This window comes from Trachypithecus francoisi, unplaced genomic scaffold (assembly GCF_009764315.1).
Source record: "Trachypithecus francoisi isolate TF-2019V2 unplaced genomic scaffold, Tfra_2.0 Lachesis_group0, whole genome shotgun sequence".
Classification (NCBI taxonomy): domain Eukaryota; kingdom Metazoa; phylum Chordata; class Mammalia; order Primates; family Cercopithecidae; genus Trachypithecus; species Trachypithecus francoisi.
In genome coordinates, this window is record NW_022681453.1 from 181,283,781 (window position 1) to 181,307,728 (window position 23,948).

The window sequence follows — 23,948 nt, forward strand, 5'->3', positions numbered from 1 at the left end:
AGATAAAATTTACTCCAATTTATACTTAGTCTTGTGTAAGAGAAAAAACAAAAAGGATTTGAGAAACCTATTTCAAAGAGAATATACAAACAACGAACCCACATTAATAATTAGGAGGCAGAATACTACTACTGCATGGGATGGCTCTACAAAGTAGGGTTCTATCTAGACCTGGCTCAATTTATGCAAACTATTTTGGTCAAGTCACAATTAGTTTTGTCTCTCTACCTTCTCTAATTCACAAAAGGCATTATACGGATAAAAGAAAAATAAATGTGGGAGAAAAAAATCCCACAACTTAAAAGATAGTCTAGATGATTTTCTAATACTAACTCCTTCAGGTCTCTCCTTTTTTACCTAGGCTCAATCTTAGTCCATGCTCATTCTGTAACCCTGGTACAACCTGATGAAATATTACCAGTGCCGATCAGTTTTTAGGAGTTATTTGCAAGGTTGTCAAAACTGTCACTAAAAAATATAAAGTAAATGTGAACGTAACGAGAGACTTGAAAATGTATGTTTGGACTCAGTAATTATTCTCCTAGGAATTCTCAAGGGCACAATCAGTTACGCACACACAGGGATTTCCATATAACTCTTTTCTTCGTGTTTAAAAGCAAAACACATTTGGAAACAAACTGTCCATAGAATAGGATTAAAATGGTATATGAGAAAAAATTATACACAACTATAAAATGTCAAGTTTTCAAAGAATATTTAACGTTGTAGGAAATAGTAACATTAAAAGAGATATAAATAAAGCCAAAGTATGATTCCAGCTTAGAAATAAAAATACTGGGGAAAATACACAAAAGTTTGATTTACTGATTTATTTTGAGACAGGGTCTTGCTCTGTCACCCATGCTGGAGTGCAATGGTGCAATCATGGCTCACTATAGCCCTAACCCAAGTGATCTTCTAGCTCAACCTCCTGAGTAGCTACAGGCATGTGCCACCACACCTGGCTAACTTTTTATTTTATTTTTGTAGAGACTGGGGTCTCACTATGTTGCCCAGGCTGGTCTCGAACTCTGGGCTCAAGCAATCCTCCCACCTCAGCATACCAAAGCGTTGGGATAACAGGGGTGAGGCACTGTGACTGGCTATTTTCTTTTTCTCTTTGTTTTTTGAGATGGAGTCTCACTGTGTCATCAGGCTGGAGTGCAGTGGTGCAACCTCGGCTCACTGCAACCCCCACCTCCTGCGTTCAAGTGATTCTCCTGCCTCAGTCTCCCAACGGACTGGGACTACAGGTGCCCACCACCACGCCCAGCTCATTTTTGTATTTTTAGAAGAGACAGGGTTTCACCATATCGGCCAGGCCAGTCTTGAACTCCTGACCTTGTGATCCGCCTGCCTTGGCCTCCCAAAGTGTTGGGATTACAGGCGTAGCCACTGCGCCCAGCCCTATTTTCAATTTTCAAAAAACAAAGAATGTACATTATTACTTACTTAGAAAAAAAATGTGTCTTTTCTCTTAAAGTAATTATGAGCCAGATCTTTGGATCGTGAAGACTGACTCATATGGAGGAAAACTGTTCTGAATTTACATGGGGTCAAGGAATAGGGAATCCCGAACAGTTGGGCACCGTTCCCTCCAGAAACACAGGGGTCTGTATTTATCCTTAGCAGCCCTAGTGACTACCACCCTTAAGATCAGAGGCTGTAATCTAACAGTGGCTCCCAAATTTTATCATGCACCAGAATCACTTCAAAGGCTTGTTAAATCCCAGATTACCGTTTCCACCCTCAAGAGTTTCTAGTTCAGTGGTCCAGGATGGGGAGTGAAAAATGTGTATTTTTGACATGTTCCCAGCTATACTGATACTAGTGCTGCTGGTCCAGGGAACCACAGTTGAACAACTACTACTCTAGGATAAATCTAGACTTAGGGAAGAACAACAACAAAAACTCCACAGGCAATAGTAAACAAACAAACAAACAAACAAACAATTAAAAGTATTTAGACATCTCTTTCAATGATTTAGTACATACAAGTTTTACTGTTTTCTTACACATAAATTCCAGCAAGCTGTCAATTTCTCTTTAAAAGTTACTGTCAGTAAATAACAACAAAGGAGCTCATCTATGTATTTCCTTTTTTTTTTTTTTTTTTTTGAGACGGAGTCTTGCTCTGTCACCCAGGCTGCAGTGCAGTGGTGCAATCTCAGCCTCCTGGGTTCAAGCAATTCTCTGCCTCAGCCTCCCAAGTAGCTGGGATTACAGGTGCCTGCCACCATGCTGGGCTATTTTTTTTTTTTTTTTTGTATTTTTAGTAGAGACGGGGTTTCACCATCTTGGCCAGGCTGGTCTTAAACTTCTGACCTTGTGATCCACCTGCTTCAGTCTCCCAAAGTGCTGGGATTACAGGTGTGAGCCGCCACGCCTGGCCCATCTATGTATTTTCTTATGCAAAGCATGATATTGGCAAATGAAGAACTCTAAGTGACATTAAAAAATATTAGAGGCAGCTGAATGTGGTGGCTCATGCCTGTAATCCCTGCACTTTGGGGGTCTGAGCAAGGTGGACCGCTTGAGCTCAGGAGTTCAAGACCAGCCTGGGCAACATGGCAAAACCCTATGTCTACAAAAAATAAAAAAATTAGCCAGGCATGGCGGTACGTGCCTGTAGTCCCAGCTACTCTGGAGGCTGAGGTGGGGGGATGGCTTGAGCCTGGGGGGCAGAGGTTGCAGTGAGCCAAGATTGTGCCACTGCACTTCAGCCTGGGCAACAGTGTGGGACCCTGACTCAAAAATTTAAAAAAAGTAAATAAAAAATGTTACTGGCTTACAACCTGTTAGAAATGACTCATATAATTTTCATAATTCCCATGAAAATCTCCAATTCACATGAGCATATATAAAGTATGTACTTTGTAAATCATAAAACCATTTTAATATCTTTATATGTATACTGTCAACATCTTTCTAGGCACATTTCATTTTGACAAGGTCAGTAAGATTACTAATTAAAAAATGAAACTGCTGAAAATGAGCAGCTGAAGATTCAATTTTTTCACCCTGCAAAGCTACTTTCCTAAATGAACACACACAGCTTTTTGGCAAGAAGAAAACGCATCTCTACTAAACAGTTTACCATTGTGTCTTATGTTTCTAATTTGAAACTATATTAAAACCTAGCACATCATCTAAACAGAATTTTAAAAACAGTAGTTACAGGCCAGGCCGGTGACTCACGCCTGTAATCCCAGCACTCTGCGAGGCTGACGGGGGTGGATCATGAGGTCAGGAGTGCGAGACCAGCCTAGCCAATATGGTGAAACCCCGTCTCTACTAAAAATACAAAAATTAGCAGGGCACGGTGGCAGGCGCCTGTAATACCAGCTACTCAGGAGGCTAAGGGAGGAGAATAGCTTAAACCCAGGAGGCAGAGGTTGCAGTGAGCCAAGATGATTAAAAGTATCATATACGAATCCCAATCCTAAATTAATAAAAGTATGCCTAAACATAGCTATTTCTTGACCAGCATGACATCACAGAACTTCTAGTAAAAAATTACACACTAAAAAAAAAAAAAAAAATCAAAGACTAAGCCTGGGTGACAGAACAAGATTCTGTCTCAAAAAAAAAAAGTACTTACAACATGCTTACTTCATGAAACCTTTTTCATAGTCAAAAATTTCTAATGATTAAAGTCAGCCAAGACATTTTGTTTTTGAAACCTACATTACTATTTCTAGACTACTTACACTTTTGCTCCATTTGTTTCATTTCTTCAGGAGGGATTTTCAGTTTGTCAACATGTTCTCTAACAACACTTGCCCATTTCTGTAAAGAATCCAAAGCAGTCCAAGGCTTTGACATGTCAACAACCAGCATAACTAGAGTATCCTTCAGAGATACGGCATCCAGTGAAAATTTAAGGAGGCCTTTGTGATACAGGTCTCCATCTAAGATCCATACATTACATCTTGTTTGATCTACAACAGACAAAACAAAGTAACCAAGGCAACAAGATTAAGTAATTTCATCATCCAACTAACAGTATCACTTGGTATTTTAGTGCATCTCCACAGGAGATGTGCTATTGGCTTTGACAAAATTCAACAATTTAGGCCATCTACCAATTTATTTAAAGGTCTAAAATGACTTAACTGCCAGTACAGTTCAACTATTTAGGCCATCTACTAACTTATCTAAAGGCCTAAAATGACTTCACTGTAGCATCCTCTACTTCATATTTCTTAATCTAAAACCAGAGGATGCATAACTTGTTTACGTTTTTACCATCAGCAGATAGAGATATGCATACCAAGATATTATATACAAAAATGAGAAGGCAAGTGATCTACAGAAGAAAAAGTAGCTGATAGATAAAAACTGAGTAGATAATATTTTTATCAGAAAATTAGAAGGTGAAATGTGAGTCAACAAAACAATCACTATCTGAGGGAAGATGAGCTGAAAAATTGAGATTCTTCAAGTATGACAGGAAAGAAGTATCTGCACACCAGGATAGCTTAAGATGCTTAAAAGTATATACGAATCCCAATCCCAAATTAATAAAAGTATGCCTAAACATAGCTATTTCTTGACCAGCATGACATCACAGAACTTCTAGTAAAAAATTACACACTAAAAAAAAAGAAAAATCAAAGACTAATGTGAATGGCAGTGCACCTCACAATAGACTTCAGAAATTTATGTTACAAATGACACTCACCATCCCTGTCTTCATCATGCACATTTAAGTACAAATATTCCAGTCCTCTTCCTTTCTTATATTCCTCTATTCCCTGAATTTTTCTTATTAAGCTTGTTTTTCCGGCTCCATCTTCACCTAGATATAAAAAAAAAGGATACATCTTATAAATTACAACACGGATTACTTAAGGATGCTTTCTAGTACCAAGTGAAAGACCCAGCTGGAACTAGCTTCAACCAAAAAGGCAATTTGATGAAATATAATGGAGCAGCTACAGTATCAAAGATGCAGACTTGGCTGGGCATAGTGGTTCACACCTATAATCCCAGCACTTTGGGAGGCTGAGGCAGGCGTATAACCTGAGGTCAGGAGTTCGAGAACAGCCTGGCCAACATGGTGAAATCCCATCTCTACTAAGTAAAGTAGAAAAATTAGTTAGGCATGGTGGCGCACGCCTGTAATTCCAGCTGATAAGGAGGCTGAGGCAGAAGAATTGCTTGAACCTGGGAGGCAAAGGTTGCAGTGAGCCAAGATTGTGCCACTGTACTCCAGGCTGGGCAACAGAGTGAGACTCTGTCTGAAGAAAAAAAAAAAAAAGAGATAAAGATGCAGACTCCATCACGACCAGGATTCTCTCTCCTGGTCTTGTTAAATCTTGTCCTATCCTATTGCAAATGACTTCCTCTATGGATAATTTTCAGGAGATGAGAAGATAAAGTGAAACACCTTAGGTTTCAGGAATTTCCACTCTCATGTCATCCCAGTTTAATCTACAAGGAACAAAAGACTCTTACTCTTGGCTTTCAGTCTGAAGAACCTCAGTTAAAGACTCTTAATTGGCCCAGTTTGAGTTATATTTCCACCTAAGGGCCAATCAACGGGGATGGAAGGTACATCAATCAGTTCCCTATACATCAGGACAGGGAACTGTGACCCCTACCAAAACCACGAAGCCATAATAAATACATAGCAGGAGAGATGGGGAGAAAATGCGGATAAAAAGTTGGGCAAGAAAAAGTGTAGGGGGAATGTACAACAGACAAAAATTAAAAATAGACTTACAAGTGTTAATGGCAGAAAATCACGTGATTTAAACTTGACACAAGTATTTTTAAAAAAATGTTTAAAACTAGGCTAACTAGGCCAGGCGCAGTGGCTCACGCCTGTAATCCTAGCACTTTGGGAGGCCAAGGCAGGTGGATCACGAGGTCAGGAGTTCGAGACCAGCCTTGCAGCATGATGAAACCCCATCTCTACTAAAAATACAAAAATTAGCCGGGCACAGTGGCGTGCACCTGTAATCCCAGCCACTCAGGAGGCTGAGGCAGGAGAACTGCTTGAATCCAGGAGGTGGAGGTTGCAGTGAGCCAAGATCGCGCCACTGCACTCCAGCCTGGGTGACAGAGCGAGGCTCCATCTCAAAACAAAACAAAACTAGGCTAGCTGTTCAATGTTTTGGTGAGTGCGTTTTTATATTGTGAATATTTAAATGCTACTTATATGTTACTGTTCATGGACTTACTAGAATCATAGTAATAGTATTTATAGATATAAAACTGGAGTCGCTTGGATCTAAGGACTTATTCCTGGAGATCTATGAGTTCTCTGAGAATTTTAAAATTGTCTTCATTTTCATGTTAAGCTAAAAGAAAAATACGTCTTAGGTCTTTGTATCTGAATGCTGCCACAAGATTGCAGTGCCCACCTCTGCAATGGTGTTTATAATCCTGCTGGTGCCAAGGTGAAGCCAAGTGAAGCAGAAAGAACAGAAGAGAGAGTCAACACACAGGCACGCCAAATTCAAAGTATCCCAGAGCAGTCAATTCCATATTCAATTGCACTGGGCAGACTGGTTCTTTTTATGAAGCATTTTCTAATACTTCATAGTAATAACTGTACCTTTACATAGGCAATAAAAAAGATGACAGTAAGAAATCCAAAGTAAATATATATATATATATATTTTTTTTTTGAGACGGAGTCTCGCTCTGTGGCCCGGGCTAGAGTGCAGTGGCCGGATCTCAGCTCACAGCAAGCTCCGCCTCCCGGTTCACGCCATTCTCCTGCCTCAGCCTCCCGAGTAGCTGGGACTACAGGCGCCAACCACCTCGCCCGGCTAGTTTTTTGCATTTTTTAGTAGAGACGGGGTTTCACCATGTTAGCCAGGATGGTCTCGATCTCCTGACCTCGTGATCCGCCCACCTCGGCCTCCCAAAGTGCTGGGATTACAGGCTTGAGCCACCGCGCCCGGCCCAAAGTAAATATATTAAAGAGAATATCTGTACTCCCAATGCTCACTGCAGCATTATTCACAATAGCCAAGATATGGTATCAACCTAATTGTCCATCAACTCCATCAACAAATGAATAGATAAGGAAAATCTGCTATGTGTATGCGTGTATATGTACATATAATATATACACACATATATATTATACACACACATACCCAAAATGCAATACTATTTAGCCTCAAAGAAGGAAAGAATTTCCATGATATGCAACAATATGAATGAACCTGGAAGGTTCTTCATTATGTTAAATCAGGGGGCCCCAACCCCCTGGGCTGTGGACCGGTACCAGTCTGTGGCCTGTTAGGAACCAGGCCACACGGCAGGAGGTGAACCAACAGCATTACCGCTGAGCTCCGCCTCCTGTCAGATCAGCAGCGCTGGCATTAGATTCCCATAGGAGCCCAAACCCTAATGTGAACTGCGCACAGCTGGGGATCAAGGCTGCATGCTTCTTAGGAGAATCTAACTAATGCCTGATGATCTAAGGTGAAAGAGTTTCATCCTGAAATGTCACCACCCAGTCCATAGAAAAACTGTCTTCCATGAAGTCAGTCTCTGGTGCCAAAAAGACTGGCGACTGCTGTGTCAAATGAAACAAGTCAGGCAACAAAAAGCAAATACTCCATTATTCCCTCATACGTACAACCTTAAAAAGTTGATCTTACAGAAGTTGAGAACACAATGGTAGTTACCAGGGACTGGGGCCATGGTGGAGGAGGGAGTTGGGGAGACAGATGTTGGTCAAAGGTTACAAAATTTCAGTTAGGAGGAATACCTTCAAGAGACCTATTGTACAACATGGTGACTATAGTTATTAACAATATACTGTATTGAAAAATGCCAAGAGATTAGATTTTAAGTGTTCTCACAACAATGACAACTATGTGAGGTAATATATATGTTAATTCACTTAAGCCATTCCATAATGCACATATATATTCCAAAACTTCATGTCCTGTAAATACATACAATTTAACCTAATTTTAAAAAAGAATTTGACATTAAATTAGTATTTTTCAGTACTATCTTTACAATGTACCATTAAACTGGCCAATCAACAAAACAGATTAGGTTTAAAAACAGTAATATCTATGATGACAATGATTCCCATAATGATCATCTTTAAAATGCTTAAAATGAAAATAATAACCAGGAAAAAATAAAATGTAAAAATATTTCTTTCTATTACTAAACCCAATACTGGCATTTAATTTCAGCAAAACATCAGTTGTTATATTAATGTTGCTAATTTGAATTTTATCAAGTTCTATAGTTTCTATGGCATTTAATTTATAAGTACATTTAATTTATAATTTTGGGGTTTGGAGTTATTTGGGAACCCTAAGCCAAAAAAAAAAGGATATCTAGTTGCCTCAGTAGACACAAGCATTAGACTTTATATAATAAAAATAATTTAAATCACCATGTGAAGAGATCTATGAAGATCTTCTTTCAAAAGGAGCCTGAATCTGTTCTAGAACTAGGAAAAGAATCAAGATTTCTCTTTTTTTTTTTGAGACGGAGTCTCGCTCTGTCGCCCAGGCTGGAGTGCAGTGGCCGGATCTCAGCTCACTGCAAGCTCCGCCTCCCGGGTTCATGCCATTCTCCTGCCTCAGCCTCCAAGTAGCTGGGACTACAGGCGCCCGCCACCTCGCCCGGCTAGTTTTTTGTATTTTTTTAGTAGAGACAGAGTTTCACCGTGTTAGCCAGGATGGTCTCCATCTCCTGACCTCGTGATCCGCCCGTCTCGGCCTCCCAAAGTGCTGGGATTACAGGCTTGAGCCACCGCGCCCGGCCAAGAATCAAGATTTCTTAAAGTTTTTACTCTTATGACAGGCTACTTTCCTGAAAGAAATCCTCTAAGTTAAAATGATATCAACTTAATTTGGATTATCCCACAAAAACAATGTTTTGCACTGTAAGTAAAAAACCTAGTGCCCAGCCTTATACAGAAGCTTATTGAACAACACAATGTTCAGTAAGTCTTTTGTAAAGCATACACAGATCCATAAAATAAGCAGTAATCAGTTAAGTAAAACTACGTATAATATGACCCAGGATTTATCTTATTTCTTTAATTCCCACTTTAAATGTTAGAAAATGAAAAGACACTAGTTTGATTGAGCCATTCCACAATGTACACACATTTCAAAACATATTGTACACAATATACACAATTTTTGTCAGTTTTTAAAAAGTGAAAAGATATCTTCATAAGGGTAAAAACTTCAGATGAGTTTATTTCAACTTATTTCTTAAAATATTAATATTTGAAATTACTTAAATATAAAGGTTTCCAAATAAAAAATACATAACTGCGGCCGGGCGCGGTGGCTCAAGCCTGTAATCCCAGCACTTTGGGAGGCCGAGGCGGGCGGATCACGAGGTCAGGAGATCGACACCATCCTGGCTAACACGGTGAAACCCCGCCTCTACTAAAAATACAAAAAAAAAAAACTAGCCGGGCGCGGTTGCGGGCGCCTGTAGTCTCAGCTACTCGGAGGCTGAGGCGGGAGAATGGCGGGAACCCGGGAGGCGGAGCTTGCAGTGAGCCGAGATCGCGCCACTGCACTCCAGCCTGGGCGACACAGCGACACTCCGTCTCAAAAAAAAAAAAAAAAAAAAAAAAAAAAAAACATAACTGCAGAAAATCTCACACATAAGCAAAAGAATAGAAACCATATTACCTAGAAATAATTATTGATAATTTGGTTATCTCTGATGGTGATATTATGGGTAATTTTTCAATAACAAGATTGTGTCTTCCTTTTAATCTCCAAAGGTTTAAGTCAGTAGATTCAGAACAGATTTTGAGCCAAAATACGGTTGGCCAGGCACGGTGGCTCACGCCTGTAATCCCAGCACTTTGGGAGGCCAAGGCGGGTGGATCACCTGAGGTCAGGAGTTTGAGACCAGCCTGACCAGGATGGAGAAACCCCGTTTCTACTAAAAATACAAAATTAGCCAGGTATGGTGGTGCATGACTGTAATCCCACCTACTCAGGAGACTGAGGCAGGAGAATCGCTTAAACCAGGGAGGCGGAGGTTGCAGTGAGCTGAGATTGCACCCCAGCCTGGCCAACAAAAGCGAAACTCCATCTCAAAACAAACAAACAAAACTGTCAATGTAACTATATATGCTATTTTAAGCTCTTGCATCCATCACTAAGGCATGGCTGTTTCCTTTTTCTAAAGACTGAACACGGCCGGGCGCGGTGGCTCAAGCCTGTAATCCCAGCACTTTGGGAGGCCGAGACGGGCGGATCACGAGGTCAGGAGATCGAGACCATCCTGGCTAATACGGTGAAACCCTGTCTCTACTAAAAATACAAAAACTAGCCAGGCGAGGTGGCGGGCGCCTGTAGTCCCAGCTACTTGGGAGGCTGAGGCAGGAGAATGGCGTAAACCCGGGAGGCGGAGCTTGCAGTGAGCTGAGATCTGGCCACTGCACTCCAGTCCGGCGACAGAGCGAGACTCCGCCTCAAAAAAAAAAAAAAAAAAAAAAAAGACTGAACACAAGTGGAAGGGTTCTCCTCCACTTATCATGAGATCAGAGTTTATTCCTCTGTGAATGTTGTCAATCATTCATTTCACTGGACGATTTAATAATTTTCTAACTATTAGAACTATCAGAATCACCTGCAGGATTTGTTATAAGGTATCAGAATCACCTGAGAAGTTTGTTAAAACACAGATTACTGGGGCCCACTCCCTTAGTTTCTAATCCAGTAAATATTGAGTGGGGCCTAAGAATGCATTTCTAACAAGTTTCCAGAGATACTGATGCCACTGATACAGAGGCCACACTGAAAACCACTCCACGGCTGGATGTGGTGGCTCATGCCTGCAAACCCAGCACTTTGGGAGCCGAGGCAGAAATATCACTCGAGCCCAGGAGTTCAAGACCAGCCTGGGTGATCAAGTGAGATCCCATCTCTATCTGTTTTTAAATTTAAAAAAAATTTTTTTAACAGCAAAATTTTAAAAAAGAAAGAAAGAAAACCACTGCATTAGACATTTATTACACTAAGCCATACACTAAGAATGTGAAGATCCTTATATCAAAATTGTTGTCCTCTAAGAGCTCATAAATTGGAAGGGGATAACAAATAGGAAACAGTTTCAAGATATTGTCATTAGGACTACACCAGAGATATGCAACAAATCAGGAAGTCAGCCCAGAGTGAAGAGCCTGGTTTTGCTTGGAAGTCAGAAGTCTTTGAAGAAAAGGTAACAATTAAGCCAAATCTTGTATGGTTAATGAACTATGGAGAGTTTGTCATTCCAGGAAATAAGAACACATGAGAAAACCATGTACAGAGACCCAGAAGCAAAGAAGTGTCCTTCTAGGAAGGACAAATAATTTGAATGCATGAAATTTAGGATGTGAAGGGGAAAGGAAACAAAAGGTGAAAACAGAGGCCAGATCATGAAGGGCATCTTATGCCAGGCTGAGAAGGTCAGACTATTCTGAAGATGAGGAACCACTGGCACAGTTTAGGTACTTTAGAAAGACTACTATGGAAAAGTGTGGAAAAATGACTGACAAGAATAAGTTTAGGAGTAAAGAGACTAGACAATAGACTATTAATGGAGTCCTAGCAAAAAATGAGGTAGTTCTGAAAGTCTGTTTTGGTTGGGAGTTGGCAGAGAAAAGGCAGACACAGAAGTCAGAGAAGACTGCCTGGCTATAACTTCAGAAACACCATCCTCTTTTCCAGCTGCCTCTGAAGTGTTTGTTCCTAAGTCTTTCTGCAGACTGCTCTTCTATCCCTACCCAACATTTGTTACCTAGGGTTCGTTCCTCAGTCCTCTGCTATTCTCACTCTAAATGTAATTCCCAGAGACTCTGCAAATCCATGACTTCAATTCCACCTAAAATCTGGTGACACACAGACTTCCTTCAAGGATCAGCTTCTCCTGAACTGCTTACTAGTCATTACTACTGGATGTCCCATGAATACCTCACATTTCAATATGCACAAAGCATTATCATCATCTTGCCACTTCCCCCAAAACATTGACTTACATAATTAATATAAGAGTCCAACCTCAAAGCCTTTATATCCACTATTCCCTCCACCTAGAATAAAGTTCCTTCATATATCTGCATGCTGCCTAAACTCCTTTTTGCCTTCCCTCAAATATCACCTCCTCAGGTAGGCCTGCCTGACCACCTCCATTAATTCATTCCTTCTTATAAACAACCATTTACTATTCATTCATTCATTCATTCATTTTAGAAACAGGTCTCACTCTGTTACCTTTCTTCATTCATTCATTCATTTTTAAAACAGGGTCTTGCTATGTTGCCCAGGCTGGTCTCAAACTCCTGGCCTCAAGCATTCCTCCCACTTAGCCTCCCAAGCACTGGGATTACAAGCATGAGTCACTGAGACCTCCACCTTTTCTTCCCCCATCTCATTTACAATTACAACCTCCCAACATTCTTTATTTCTTGTTTTATTTTTTTCCACTGAACATACTAAGTTACTATGTATTTTACTTAGTCTCCCCCAACCTCAAAAGCAAGCTCCAGAAAAACAGGCATTTCTATTTTGTTCACTGCTGCATCCCTAGTACCTAAAAAGTACATGTGACAAACGTGCCTATAAACTCTGCTCCTTTCACAGCAAAATGTATACTTCGTTGTTGTTGTTGTTGAGATGGAGTCTCCCTCTCTTGCCAGGCTGGAGTGCAGGGGCGCAATCCTGGCTCACTGCAACCTCCGCCTCCCAGATTCAAGTAATTCTCCTGCTTCAGCCTCCTGAGTAGCTGGGACTATAGGCACACGCCACCATGCCCAGCTAGTTTTTGTATTTTTAGTAGAGACGGGGTTTCACCATGTTGGCCAGAATCTCTTGACCTCGTGATCTGCCTGCCTCAGCTTCCCAAAGTGCTGGTAAGAGGTGACAATGTGCTCGCAGCCCTCACTCTTCAGCACCTCCTCAGCATCGGCATCCACTCTGGCGGCGCCCGAGGAGCCCTTCAGCCCACCACTGCACTGTGGGAGCCCCTCTCTGGGCTGGCCGAGGCTGGAGCCAGCTCCCTCTGCTTGTGGGGAGGTGTGGAGGGAGAGAAGCCGGGGGAACCGGGGCTGTGCGCGGAGCTCACAGGCCAGCAGTTGTGGTGGTTGCGCCAGATCCCCCAGCAGTGCCCGCCTGCCAGTGCTGTGCTCGAGTTCTGGCCAGGCCTTGGCTGCCTCACTGCGAGGCAGGGCTCGGGACCTGCAGCCTGCCATGCTCCAACCGCCCCCACACAGTGGGCTCCCTGGCAGTCAGAGCCTCCCTGACAATCGCCGCCCCCTGCTCAGCAGAGCTCGGTCCCATCAACGGCCCAGGGGCTGAGGAGTGCGGGCACATAGTGCATGATGGGCGAGCAGCTTGGCCTGCAGCCCCGGTGGCAGATACACAGGGTGAAGCCAGCTGAGCTCCTGAGTCTAGTGGGGAACTTGGAGAACCTTTATGTCTAGGCAAACGGATTGTAAATGCACCAATCAGTACTCTGTATCTAGCTAACCTGGTGGGGACTTGGAGAACTTTTATGTCCAGCTAAAGGATTGTAAACACACCAATCAGCACTCTGTGTCTAGCTCAGGGTTTGTAAATACACCAATCAGCACTCTGTATCTAGCTAATCTAGTGGGGACTTGGAGAACTTTTCTGTCTAGCACTCTGTGTCTAGCTAAAGGATTGTAAACGCACCAATCAACACTCTGCGTCTAGCTCAGGGTTTGTAAATATACCAATCAGTACTCTGTATCTAGCTAACCTAGTGGGGACTTGGAGAACTTTTATGTCTAGCTAGAGGATTGTAAATGCACCAATCAGCACTGTGTCTAGCTCAGGGATTGTAAACACACCAATCAGCACTCTGTCAAAATGGACCAATCAGCTCTCTGTAAAATAGACTAATCAGCTCTCTGTAAAACAGACCAATCAGCTCTCTGTAAAATGGACCAATCAGCAGGATGTCGGTGGGGTCGGATAACGGAAAAGCAGGCTGCCCCAGCCAGCAGTGGCAACCTGCTCTGGTCCCCTTCCACACTGTGGAAGCTTTGTTCTTTCGCTCTTTACAATAAATCTTGCTGCCGCTCACTCTTTGGGTCCACACCGACGTTTATGAGCTCTAACACTCACCAGGAAGATCTGCAGCTTCACTCCTGAAGCCAGCCAGACCACAAACCCACCAGGAAGAACGAGACCATGAACCCACCAGGAAGAAAGAACAACTCCAGACACGCCGCCTTTAACAGCTGTAATACCGCCAAGGTCTGCAGCTTCACCCCTGTCAGCGAGACCACGAACCCACCAGAAGGAAGAAGCTCCAGACACATCTGAACGTCTGAAGGAACAAACTCCAGACACACCATCTTTAAGAACTGTAACACTCACTACGAGGGTCTGCGGCTTCATTCTTGAAGTCAGCGAGACCAAGAACCCACCAATTCCGGACATACTGGGATTACAAGCGTAAGACACCACACCCAGCCTAAAATGTATACTTCTAAGCCTCCTACAGAGCAGCCACTGACACATCTTGTCCCAAACAACAAAAAGTGCTATTGGCTAGGCATGGACCTCAGCATTTTGGGAGGCCAAGGCAAGAGGATCACTTGAACCCAGGAGCTCAGGGCCAGTCTGGTCAAGATAGGGAGATCCTCTATCTACAAAAAAAATAGAAAAATTGGCCAGGTGTGGTGTTGCACGCCTGTGGTCCCAGCTACTCAGGAGGCTGAGGTGGGAGGATAGCTCAGGCATGGGAGAATCAAGGCTGCAGTAAGCTGTGATTATGCCACTACACTCCAGCCTGGGAAGCAGAGTGAGACACTTATCTCAAAAACAAAAACAAAAAACCCAAACCAAACCATAAAAAAGTGCTATCAATTCAGTTACAGCCAAAAATTGATCTAAGTTTCACAAATCCTTGAGTGCAGGATACAAATTTTGTCCCTTTACCTACTTTGAGAGTATTTTAAAACTATATTGTATATTAACGAGTTTGAAATGCAAAGGCCTGAAAAACTAGGACAGAAAAAGGATGAAGTCAACATGTTTCCATACAATAAAAATTAAAGACTAGAATTATGTCCCTTTGCCCATACCTTAGTCAAATGGAGCCACTAGTGGTTCCCACTTCCCTCTCTACAGAAGCAGCAAGCAGCATACAGCAGTGAACACTTACAGTGCCTATCTGCAAGAGTATCCTGCCAACAATAACTAACACAACAACTCTGAGGGGCGTGATTATCTCCCATTTGGCAGGTAGGATACTGAGACTCAGTTAAGTACCTTATTCAAGTTCACACAGGTAGGAAATGACAGAGCCCAGGTCTAAATTCATAGGAATTTAATGCCAAGGCACACTCTTTTAATACTCAACAGTGCTGATGTCTTTAGAGACCATTAAAGCAAGAGTGTTTGGGAGCCATGGTGGCTCAGGGCTATTGTCCTGGTGCATAAGAGGGCAAGGCTAGGCCGGGCGCGGTGGCTCAAGCCTGTAATCCCAGCACTTTGGGAGGCCGAGGCGGGCGGATCACAAGGTCAGGAGATCGAGACCATCCTGGCTAACACGGTGAAACCCCATCTCTACTAAAAAATACAAAAAACTAGCCGGGCGAGGTGGCGGGCGCCTGTAGTCCCAGCTACTCGGGAGGCTGAGGCAGGAGAATGGCGTGAACCCAGGAGGCGGAGCTTGCAGTGAGCTGAGATCGGCCAGTGCACTCCAGCTTGGGTGACAGAGCGAGACTCCGTCTCAAAAAAGAAAAAAAAAAAAAAAAAAAAAGAGGGCAAGGCTAGGCATTTGAGGCCAGCCTGGGCAACATAGAAATCTCTAATCTATGTAACAACAATGACAACAAAGAATTTTTATATTTTGTGGCCGGGCGCGGTGGCTCAAGCCTGTAATCCAGCACTTTGGGAGGCCGAGACGGGCGGATCACGAGGTCAGGAGATCGAGACCATCCTGGCTAACACAGTGAAACCCCGTCTCTACTAAAAAAAATACAAAAAACTAGCCGGGCGAGGTGGCGGGCGCCTGTAGTCCAGCTACTCGGAGGCTGAGGCAGAGAATGGCGTAAACCGGGAGGCGGAGCTTGCAGTGAGCTGAGATCCGGCCACCACCGCACTCCAGCCTGGGCGACAGAGCGAGACACCGCCTCAAAAAAAAAAAAAAAAAAAAAAAAAAAAAAGAATTTTTATATTTTGTATCATGACTCACTGAAGAAAACAGTTATCTCCACTTCCAAGAGTCACTGCTATTTTCAGAAGAGAAAGAAAAATGAATTAATGCATTCTTCTCTGTGGACTTCCTCTGAGTGACAGGTAGATATGTTTCTAGTCTTGTGAATCTAACTTGAAGTACCAGAAGTTTGTTTTACTATGTTGATAGGTTTTTCTCTGCTAGAATTTTAAATGACAGCTATTCCTCTTAACATTCAGTACTTTGTAATGTGTTTTAAGTAAACTTTACAACATAAAATTTGAAAAAGGAAAGAGCATATGGTCAAATAAATGTAGTATGTTAAACATGGTAGTTTCAGATTATTTCCCCACCCTGTGATTTCAAAATTTCTCACTTCTTGGCCGGGCGCGGTGGCTCAAGCCTGTAATCCCAGCACTTTGGGAGGCCGAGACGGGCGGATCACGAGGTCAGGAGATCGAGACCATCCTGGCTAACACGGTGACACCCCTAAAAATACAAAAAACTAGCCGGGCGAGGTGGCAGCGCCTGTAGTCCCAGCTACTCGGGTGGCTGAGACAGGAGAATGGCATGAACCCGGGAGGCGGAGCTTGCAGTGAGCTGAGATCCGGCCACCACCGCACTCCAGCCTGGGCGACAGAGCGAGACTCCGTCTCAAAAAAAAAAAAAAAAAAAAAAAAAAAATTTCTCACTTCTTGTAACAAATTAGAAATGGTCACATTGAGAATAAATAACATTTCATAAACACAGCATTTTGGGGCTACAAGGAACTGTAATAAATCCCCTCTTCCTACAAATGGGGAAACTGAGGCCAAGGCTATAGTCATAAAGATTGGTGGTAGCAGAGAATATTCCATGCCTCCGAAGAGAATTCAGGTCAACCTCTGCAAGGGTACAACTCCCTTTAGCTCTTAGGGTAAACAGAATAAGGAAAAAACAAAAACTTATTCCCAAGAATATTCTGACCACCTCACACAGTGCTTTGGCAGAAAGAAGGTTCTTAAAATGTTTCAGGAAGCATTTTATTTATTGAAACGAAATCTTTCTGGGAGCAAAATTTCTATCAACCACTCTTCCTCCTCTCTCCTTTATCAACTTTAATAACATCTGGTAATTGAAATTTGTGACTTTTTTTTTTTTTTGAGTCTCACTTTGTCACCCAGGATGAAGTACAATGGCGCAATCTTGGCTCACTGCAACCTCCGCCTCCCGGGTTAAAGCAATTCTCCTGCCTCAGACTCTCAAGCAGCTGGGACTACAGGCGCACGCCACCACGCCTGGCTACTTTTTGTGGTTTTAGTAGAGACGGGGTTTCACCGTGTTGCCCAGGCGGTCTCGAACTCCTGGCCTCAAGTGATCCGCCCGCCTCAGCCTCCCAAAGTGCTGGGATTATGGCATGAGCCATCTCATCAGGTCCTGGTAATTGAAAATTGAACATTTGTATTTTATCAACATTTTAAGGCCATTTCTTCTTTTCATACATCTTAAGCTTCAATTCAAAATCCTCTTAAGACCCCTCAGGGGATTATGCAGCTTTCACTTTCTTTACACCTAAATGCACTCTGACATGATTTGTCTTGATGGCAAATGCAACATTTGAAAACAGATCTGTTCTATAAAAGGTCTAAAAAGCTAATGAAGACAAAGATTCTGTAAACGAAATCCCATTTTTTATCTCCTATTTTCCAGGAATCTGATCTGAGGTATCTGCAAAGATGCAGTCTTGTTCTAGGGTTATTCACATCTTCCAATTATATTGTTTGTTAAACTGTTTTTCTCTTTTTATGTCTTTAGGCACAAAGCTTAACACATGGCCTCCTCCCAGTTCTCTTCTCCTCACTCTATTAACACACCACTTAAAAGTGAGCATTCAGTAAGTATATACCACCCCCCAATCCATTCCCATCCTGCAGCTGAGTAATCTTCCTGAACCAATCTCATTATGCCACTCTCCCTCTTAAGACCCTTCATCAAGGCATTCTAGTTAATGATACATATGCTGAAGTATTTAGAGGAAAGTGCACTGATATCTGCACTTACTTCGAAATGTATTTTTAAAAAAATGGGTAATAGAGCAGGACACATGACATAAAGCAAATGTAATTAAATGTTAATGGTAGAATCTAGGTTGAGATATATGAGTATTAACTGTAAAATCCCTTCAACTTTTCTGTATGTTTGGAATTTTCATAAGATGTGAGAAAAAAACCCATCGGGTCTTCCTACTGTTCTTACAGGTAAAGGGCAAAATGTAAAGGTCAACATTCTTACAAAAAGCTCCCTTATCTTTCCCGCCCATTGGTCACCGTGTCCCCTACCAACATGCTAGGCTCTGGACACACAATTTCTTTCAGGAACTTCTAGTCAGAGGCCTCATTCTCTCCCAACTCTACACCTTCACATATGCCATCACTTCTCTCTGGAATACTCTTCCCTTCCCCTCACCTGGGAGAACACTATCTTCTTCTGGTCTCGAGGAAGCTTTCTTTGACTCCACGTGTTTGGTTAAGTGCCCTCTCTGTGCTCTGAAGAGCCCACTGCAGACTTCTAGCACACTGTACTGCAGAGGGTCATCTTATACATGTGTTTCCTCCAGCAGTCTTTAAGTGTGTCAGGTCTGCCCCTCATTCAACAAAAAACAGTCAGCAAGATATAAAGTCTTTGCTTTTAAGAAGATTGCTTGCTCACCAAAAACAGAAACTACATCTTATGTATAGCTCTTTCACCAACCTTCATATTCTTTTTGTTGCTTTGTGGGTTTCTTGTTTCTTTGTTTTGAGACAGGGTCTCATTCTGTCATCCAAGCTGGGGTAATGTGCAATTATGGCTCACTGCAGCCTCAACCTCCTGGGCTCAAGAAATCCCCCCACCTCAGCTTGAGTAATCAGGACTACAGGGGTGTGCCACCATGCCTGGCTAATTTTTTAATTTTTTGTAGAGATGGGGTCTCCCTATGTTAATCAGGTTGGTCTTGAACTCAAGCAATCCTCCCACTTCAGTCTCCCAAAATGCTATGATTACAGTCATGAGCCAGGGCATCTGGCCCAAACTTTCCTATTTCTTGATTCCAACCAGAGTCTCTATTTTCATAATATACTTCATTTGTAACTGCTTTTCCTAGACATTTATCACAATCTATTAAAATCATTCATTACTCATATATATGAAACTCAAATGGCCACCTCTCATCAATAACACATCAATTAATAGTGTAAGCTCGTAATACATTCCTCCTTCACTAAACTTAGGAAAACTTTTTCTAGCCATTGGACCGAGGGTTGGTCCTTAGCTGCCTTGCCACAACCAAGCTGCACAATGTTTGAAGACACTAAAAACTCCATTATGAACCCTCTTCTCTTTATTCACCTATACAATTAGAAGGATAAAACATTTTTAAGTTCAGGATGCCTGTCCTTTGACATTAATAGGTTTAAAAATCATGCTTGGCTGGGCACAGTGGCTTAGGCCTGTAATCCCAGCACTCTGGGAGGCCGAGGCAGGTGGATCACCTGAGGTCAGAAGTTTGAGACCAGCCTGGCCAACATGGCGAAACCCTAGCTCTACTAAAAATACAAAAAAAAAAAAAAAAAAAAAATAGCTGGGCATGGTAGTGGGCACTTCGTAATCCCAGCTACTTGGGAGGCTGAGGCAGGAGAATCGCTTGAATCAGGAGGCAGAGGTTACAGTGAGTCGAGATTGTGCCACTGCACTCCAGCCTGGGCAACGACAGCAAGACTCCGTCTCAAAAAAAAAATAAATAAAAATAAATAATAAAAATTTTAAAATGCTTAATGACAAGCAATTTAAAAAATTAAGTCACTAAATTATATGTTATTGTTTGGAAAACACAACACACCTAATAGCTCCAGTAAAATAAAACAAAAAAAGTTTACCTTATTCTACACAAGTAATACACCTTTAAAGTGGCAAGTATAGAAAAGGGGTTTCAAACAATGCTTGAAATAATCCAGCTACTTATCTTCAGTTCCTTGGCCTTCAGCTGGCAGTGAAACAGACACATCGGTTTTAAGACTGCCAGCCAAATAGTTAATGATCTGTAAACATACAATTACACAAGTAGAGTTCCTGTTCAAAGATTGGATGAAAGCCCTTCCATAAAAACCCCTTTAGGTGATGATGTTAAAATTATTTCCTGAAGATTTTATCTAAATTTGCAAGTTTATATACTAGATTTTCTTAAAGAGGGCATATTTTAAAAAACAAATCATTTCATTACAGCCTGAAAAACATGGCAAAACCCCATCTCTACAAAAAAATACAAAGATTAGGTGGGCATGGTGGCACACACCTATAGCCCCAGTTACTCAGGAGGCTGAGGTGGGAGGATCACCTGAGCCCGGGAGGCTGAGGCTGTAGTGAGCTGTGACTGCACCACTGCTCTCCAGCCTGGGCAACAGAGCAAGACGCGGTCTCAAACAACAACAACAAAAATTTCATAAAAGCAATACTATTGTAATAAAGCTATTTTCATGTCTACATGCAGGTGCTAGAAAACTTTTTCTGTAAAGGACTAGACAGCAAATATTTTAAGCTTCTCAGGCCACATAGGTCTCTGTTACACATTTTTGTTTTATTCCTCCATCTCTTTAAAAATGTAAAAAAAAGGCCGGGCGCGGTGGCTCAAGCCTGTAATCCCAGCACTTTGGGAGGCCGAGACGGGCGGATCACGAGGTCAGGAGATCGAGACCATCCTGGCTAACACTGTGAAACCCCGTCTCTACTAAAAAAATACAAAAAACTAGCCGGGCGAGGTGGCGGGCGCCTGTAGTCCCAGCTACTCGGGAGGCTGAGGCAGGAGAATGGCGTGAACCCGGGAGGCGGAGCTTGCAGTGAGCTGAAATCCGGCCACTGCACTCCAGCCCTGGCGACAGAGCGAGACTCCGTCTCAAAAAAAAAAAAAAAAAAAAAAAAAAAAAAGTAAAAAAAAATAAATAAAAACTCCTCAAATTCCACACATGGTCACCAAAACAGTACAGGGTAATACTGTTTTATCTCCCTGACAGATCTCTAACTCAACAATAGAATGTAATCTCCACCAACTTTATAATAACAATTAACAGGGGGCTGGGTGCCGTGGCTTGTGCCTGTAATCCCAGCACTTTGGGAGGCCTAGGTGGGCCGATCACCTGAGGTTGGGAGTTTGAGTCCAGCCTGACCAACATGGAGAAACCCTGTCTCTACTAAAAATACAAAATTAGCCGGGCGTGGTGGTGCATGCCTGTCATCCCAGCTACTTAGGAGGGCTGAGGCAGGAGAATCGCTTGAACCCAGGAGGCAGAGGCTGTGGTGAGCCGAGATCGTGGAGGCAGAGGCTGCGGTGAGCCAAGATCGTGCCACTGCACTCGAGCCTGGGCAACAAGAGCAAAACTCCATCTCAAAAAATAGTAACAATTAACAGATTAGAACTGTGAAGACTTAGAAATGTGATTTCTAACTGCAACACTGTCATTATTGATTGTGCAAACCTGGTCAGATAATTCCATTTGTTCCCCAATTTCTAAATGGAGGAGAGTTAAATCAGACGATCTCTATAGTGATGGATTTTTTTTTTTTTTTTTTTTTTGAGGCGGAGTCTCGCTCTGCCGCCCAGGCTGGAGTGCAGTGGCGGGATCTCAGCTCACTGCAAGCTCCGCCTCCCGGGTTTACGCCATTCTCCTGCCTTAGCCTCCCGAGTAGCTGGGACTACAGGCGCCGGCCACCTCGCTCGGCTAGTTTTTTGTGTTTTTTAGTAGAGACGGGGTTTCACCGTGTTAGCCAGGATGGTCTCGATCTCCTGACCTTGTGATCCGCCCGTCTCGGCCTCCCAAAGTGCTGGGATTATAGGCTTGAGCCACTGCGCCCGGCCTATAGTGATGGATTTAAAATGCTTTACTATTATCATCCATTACTACTTCTTTTTTTTAAAGACAGGGTCTCGTTACGTTGCCCAGGCTAGTCTTGAACTTCTAGGCTCCAGCAATCCTCCCACCTGAATTTCCCGAGTAACGTGCACTACAGGTACTGTGCCCAGATTCATCCATTACTTCTTGATCAGTAATATGCTAGAAATAAAATTAATATATATGTATATATATGCGTATTATATATGTGTGTACATATGTATGTGTATATATGTGTATACATGTGTGTATATATGTATGTATGTGTATATATGTGTGTATATATATGTGTGTTTGTGCGTGTGTATATATATAGTTTGTGTGTGTGTGTGTGTGTGTGTGTGTGTGTGTGTGAGAGACAGGGCAACTCTGTTGCCCAGGCTGGAGTGCAGTGGCAAGATCTCAGCTCACTGCAGCCTCAATCTCCTAGGCTCAGGTGATCCTCCTACCTCAGCTTCCTGAGTAGCTGAGACTAAAGGTGCATCCACCATGCCTGGTTGATTTTTGTATTTTTTTGTTGAGCAGGATTTCACCATGCTGCCCAGGCTGGTCTCAAAGTCCTCAGTTCAAGTGATCTGTCCACCCTGGCCTCCCAAAATGCTGAGATTACAGGCATGTGCCACCATGCCCGGCCCAACTCCTTTGTATCTTATATCAGCAATATAAGATACAATAAAAACATATATATAAAACAATAAAAATATAACAATATAACAATAAAATATATAACAATATATACATAACAATAAAAACAGGAATTGTGAAAAATGAGTAGTCAAAGCAAAACAATTAAGAGCACATAATACATTAATGATAATAGCTATCGTGAACACTTCCCAAGTATGCATGCCACTGTTTGACTTGGTCCCCAGCATTATGATCATCAGGAGACAGGGAATTATAATCTGCTATATCCCTTCCTTATCCAATTGAGATATCAACATTGTAAAGCTGACATTTTTGATTTGGCCTTATATGACATAAATTATCCTATTTTATCTGAAAGCTCTGGTGAGAAGAGTCATGAGGGGTCTTCACTGAACTACTTGTGGCATACATCTTCTGCATGGCCTTCCACAGGTTATCTGGAGGACCCAGGTAAGGTGAGGGACTCTTGGTGTGCTCCCCATCTCCTAGAGGGCATCGTCCTCCCTCACAATGGTAGCTAAGAGTAGGGAGAGACTATTAACCAAATGCAGGACACAGACAAAGTGACTGTAAATAAATATTTATGCATGCTTATTTATGACTACATCCCTCCAACATGTCAAGGGGTGCCTGTAGAGCAAAAAGACAAACCTAATTTTGAATTCCAGCTCAAGGCGAGGAGTGGTGGCTCACACCTATAATCCCAGCACTTACAGAGCCGAGGCAGGCGGATCAACTGAGGTCAGGAGTTCAAGACCAGCCTGGCCAACAATGTGAAACCCCATCTCCACTAAAAATACAAAAATTAGTCAAGCGTGGTGGCATGCCTGTAGTCCCAGCTGCTCCGGAGGCTGAGGCAGGAGAATCGCTTGAACCAGGGAGACAGAGGTTGCAGTGAGCCGAGATCATGCCACTGCACTCCAGCCTGGGCAACAGAGTAAGACTCCATCTCAAAAAATAAATAAATAAAATGAATTCTAGTTCAGTTGTGTAACCTGGGGCTTAAAACCCTTTCCTGTAAAACAGTAAACATGCTACATAATACAGCACCTAGCAGAACACTCAACACAAGTCACAGATACAATACATGATAGTTCCCATCCCTGCAGCTGGCCAAAGCTCCACCTTTGGATTGATCATTCAGCAATTTACATTACATTAAAAAAAAACAGAACTTATCCTTAATCATTTTCCTTACTCCCACAGGCTGTCTAGATATGAATTAAAAATAACATTTAG

General features: G+C 42.5%; 1 protein-coding gene across 1 annotated transcript in view; it reads right to left on the reverse strand.

The window, feature by feature from the left end:
* Window positions 1-23,948, reverse strand: part of DYNC1LI1 (dynein cytoplasmic 1 light intermediate chain 1) — a 51,243-nt gene that overhangs the window by 16,635 nt on the left and 10,660 nt on the right. The window contains exons 3-4 of the mRNA XM_033212899.1: window positions 4,685-4,801; window positions 3,711-3,941 (exon numbers count right to left, since the gene is read on the reverse strand). Of these exons, the coding sequence (XP_033068790.1) occupies window positions 3,711-3,941; window positions 4,685-4,801 (348 nt within the window). The remainder of the gene's footprint in view (window positions 1-3,710; window positions 3,942-4,684; window positions 4,802-23,948) is intronic.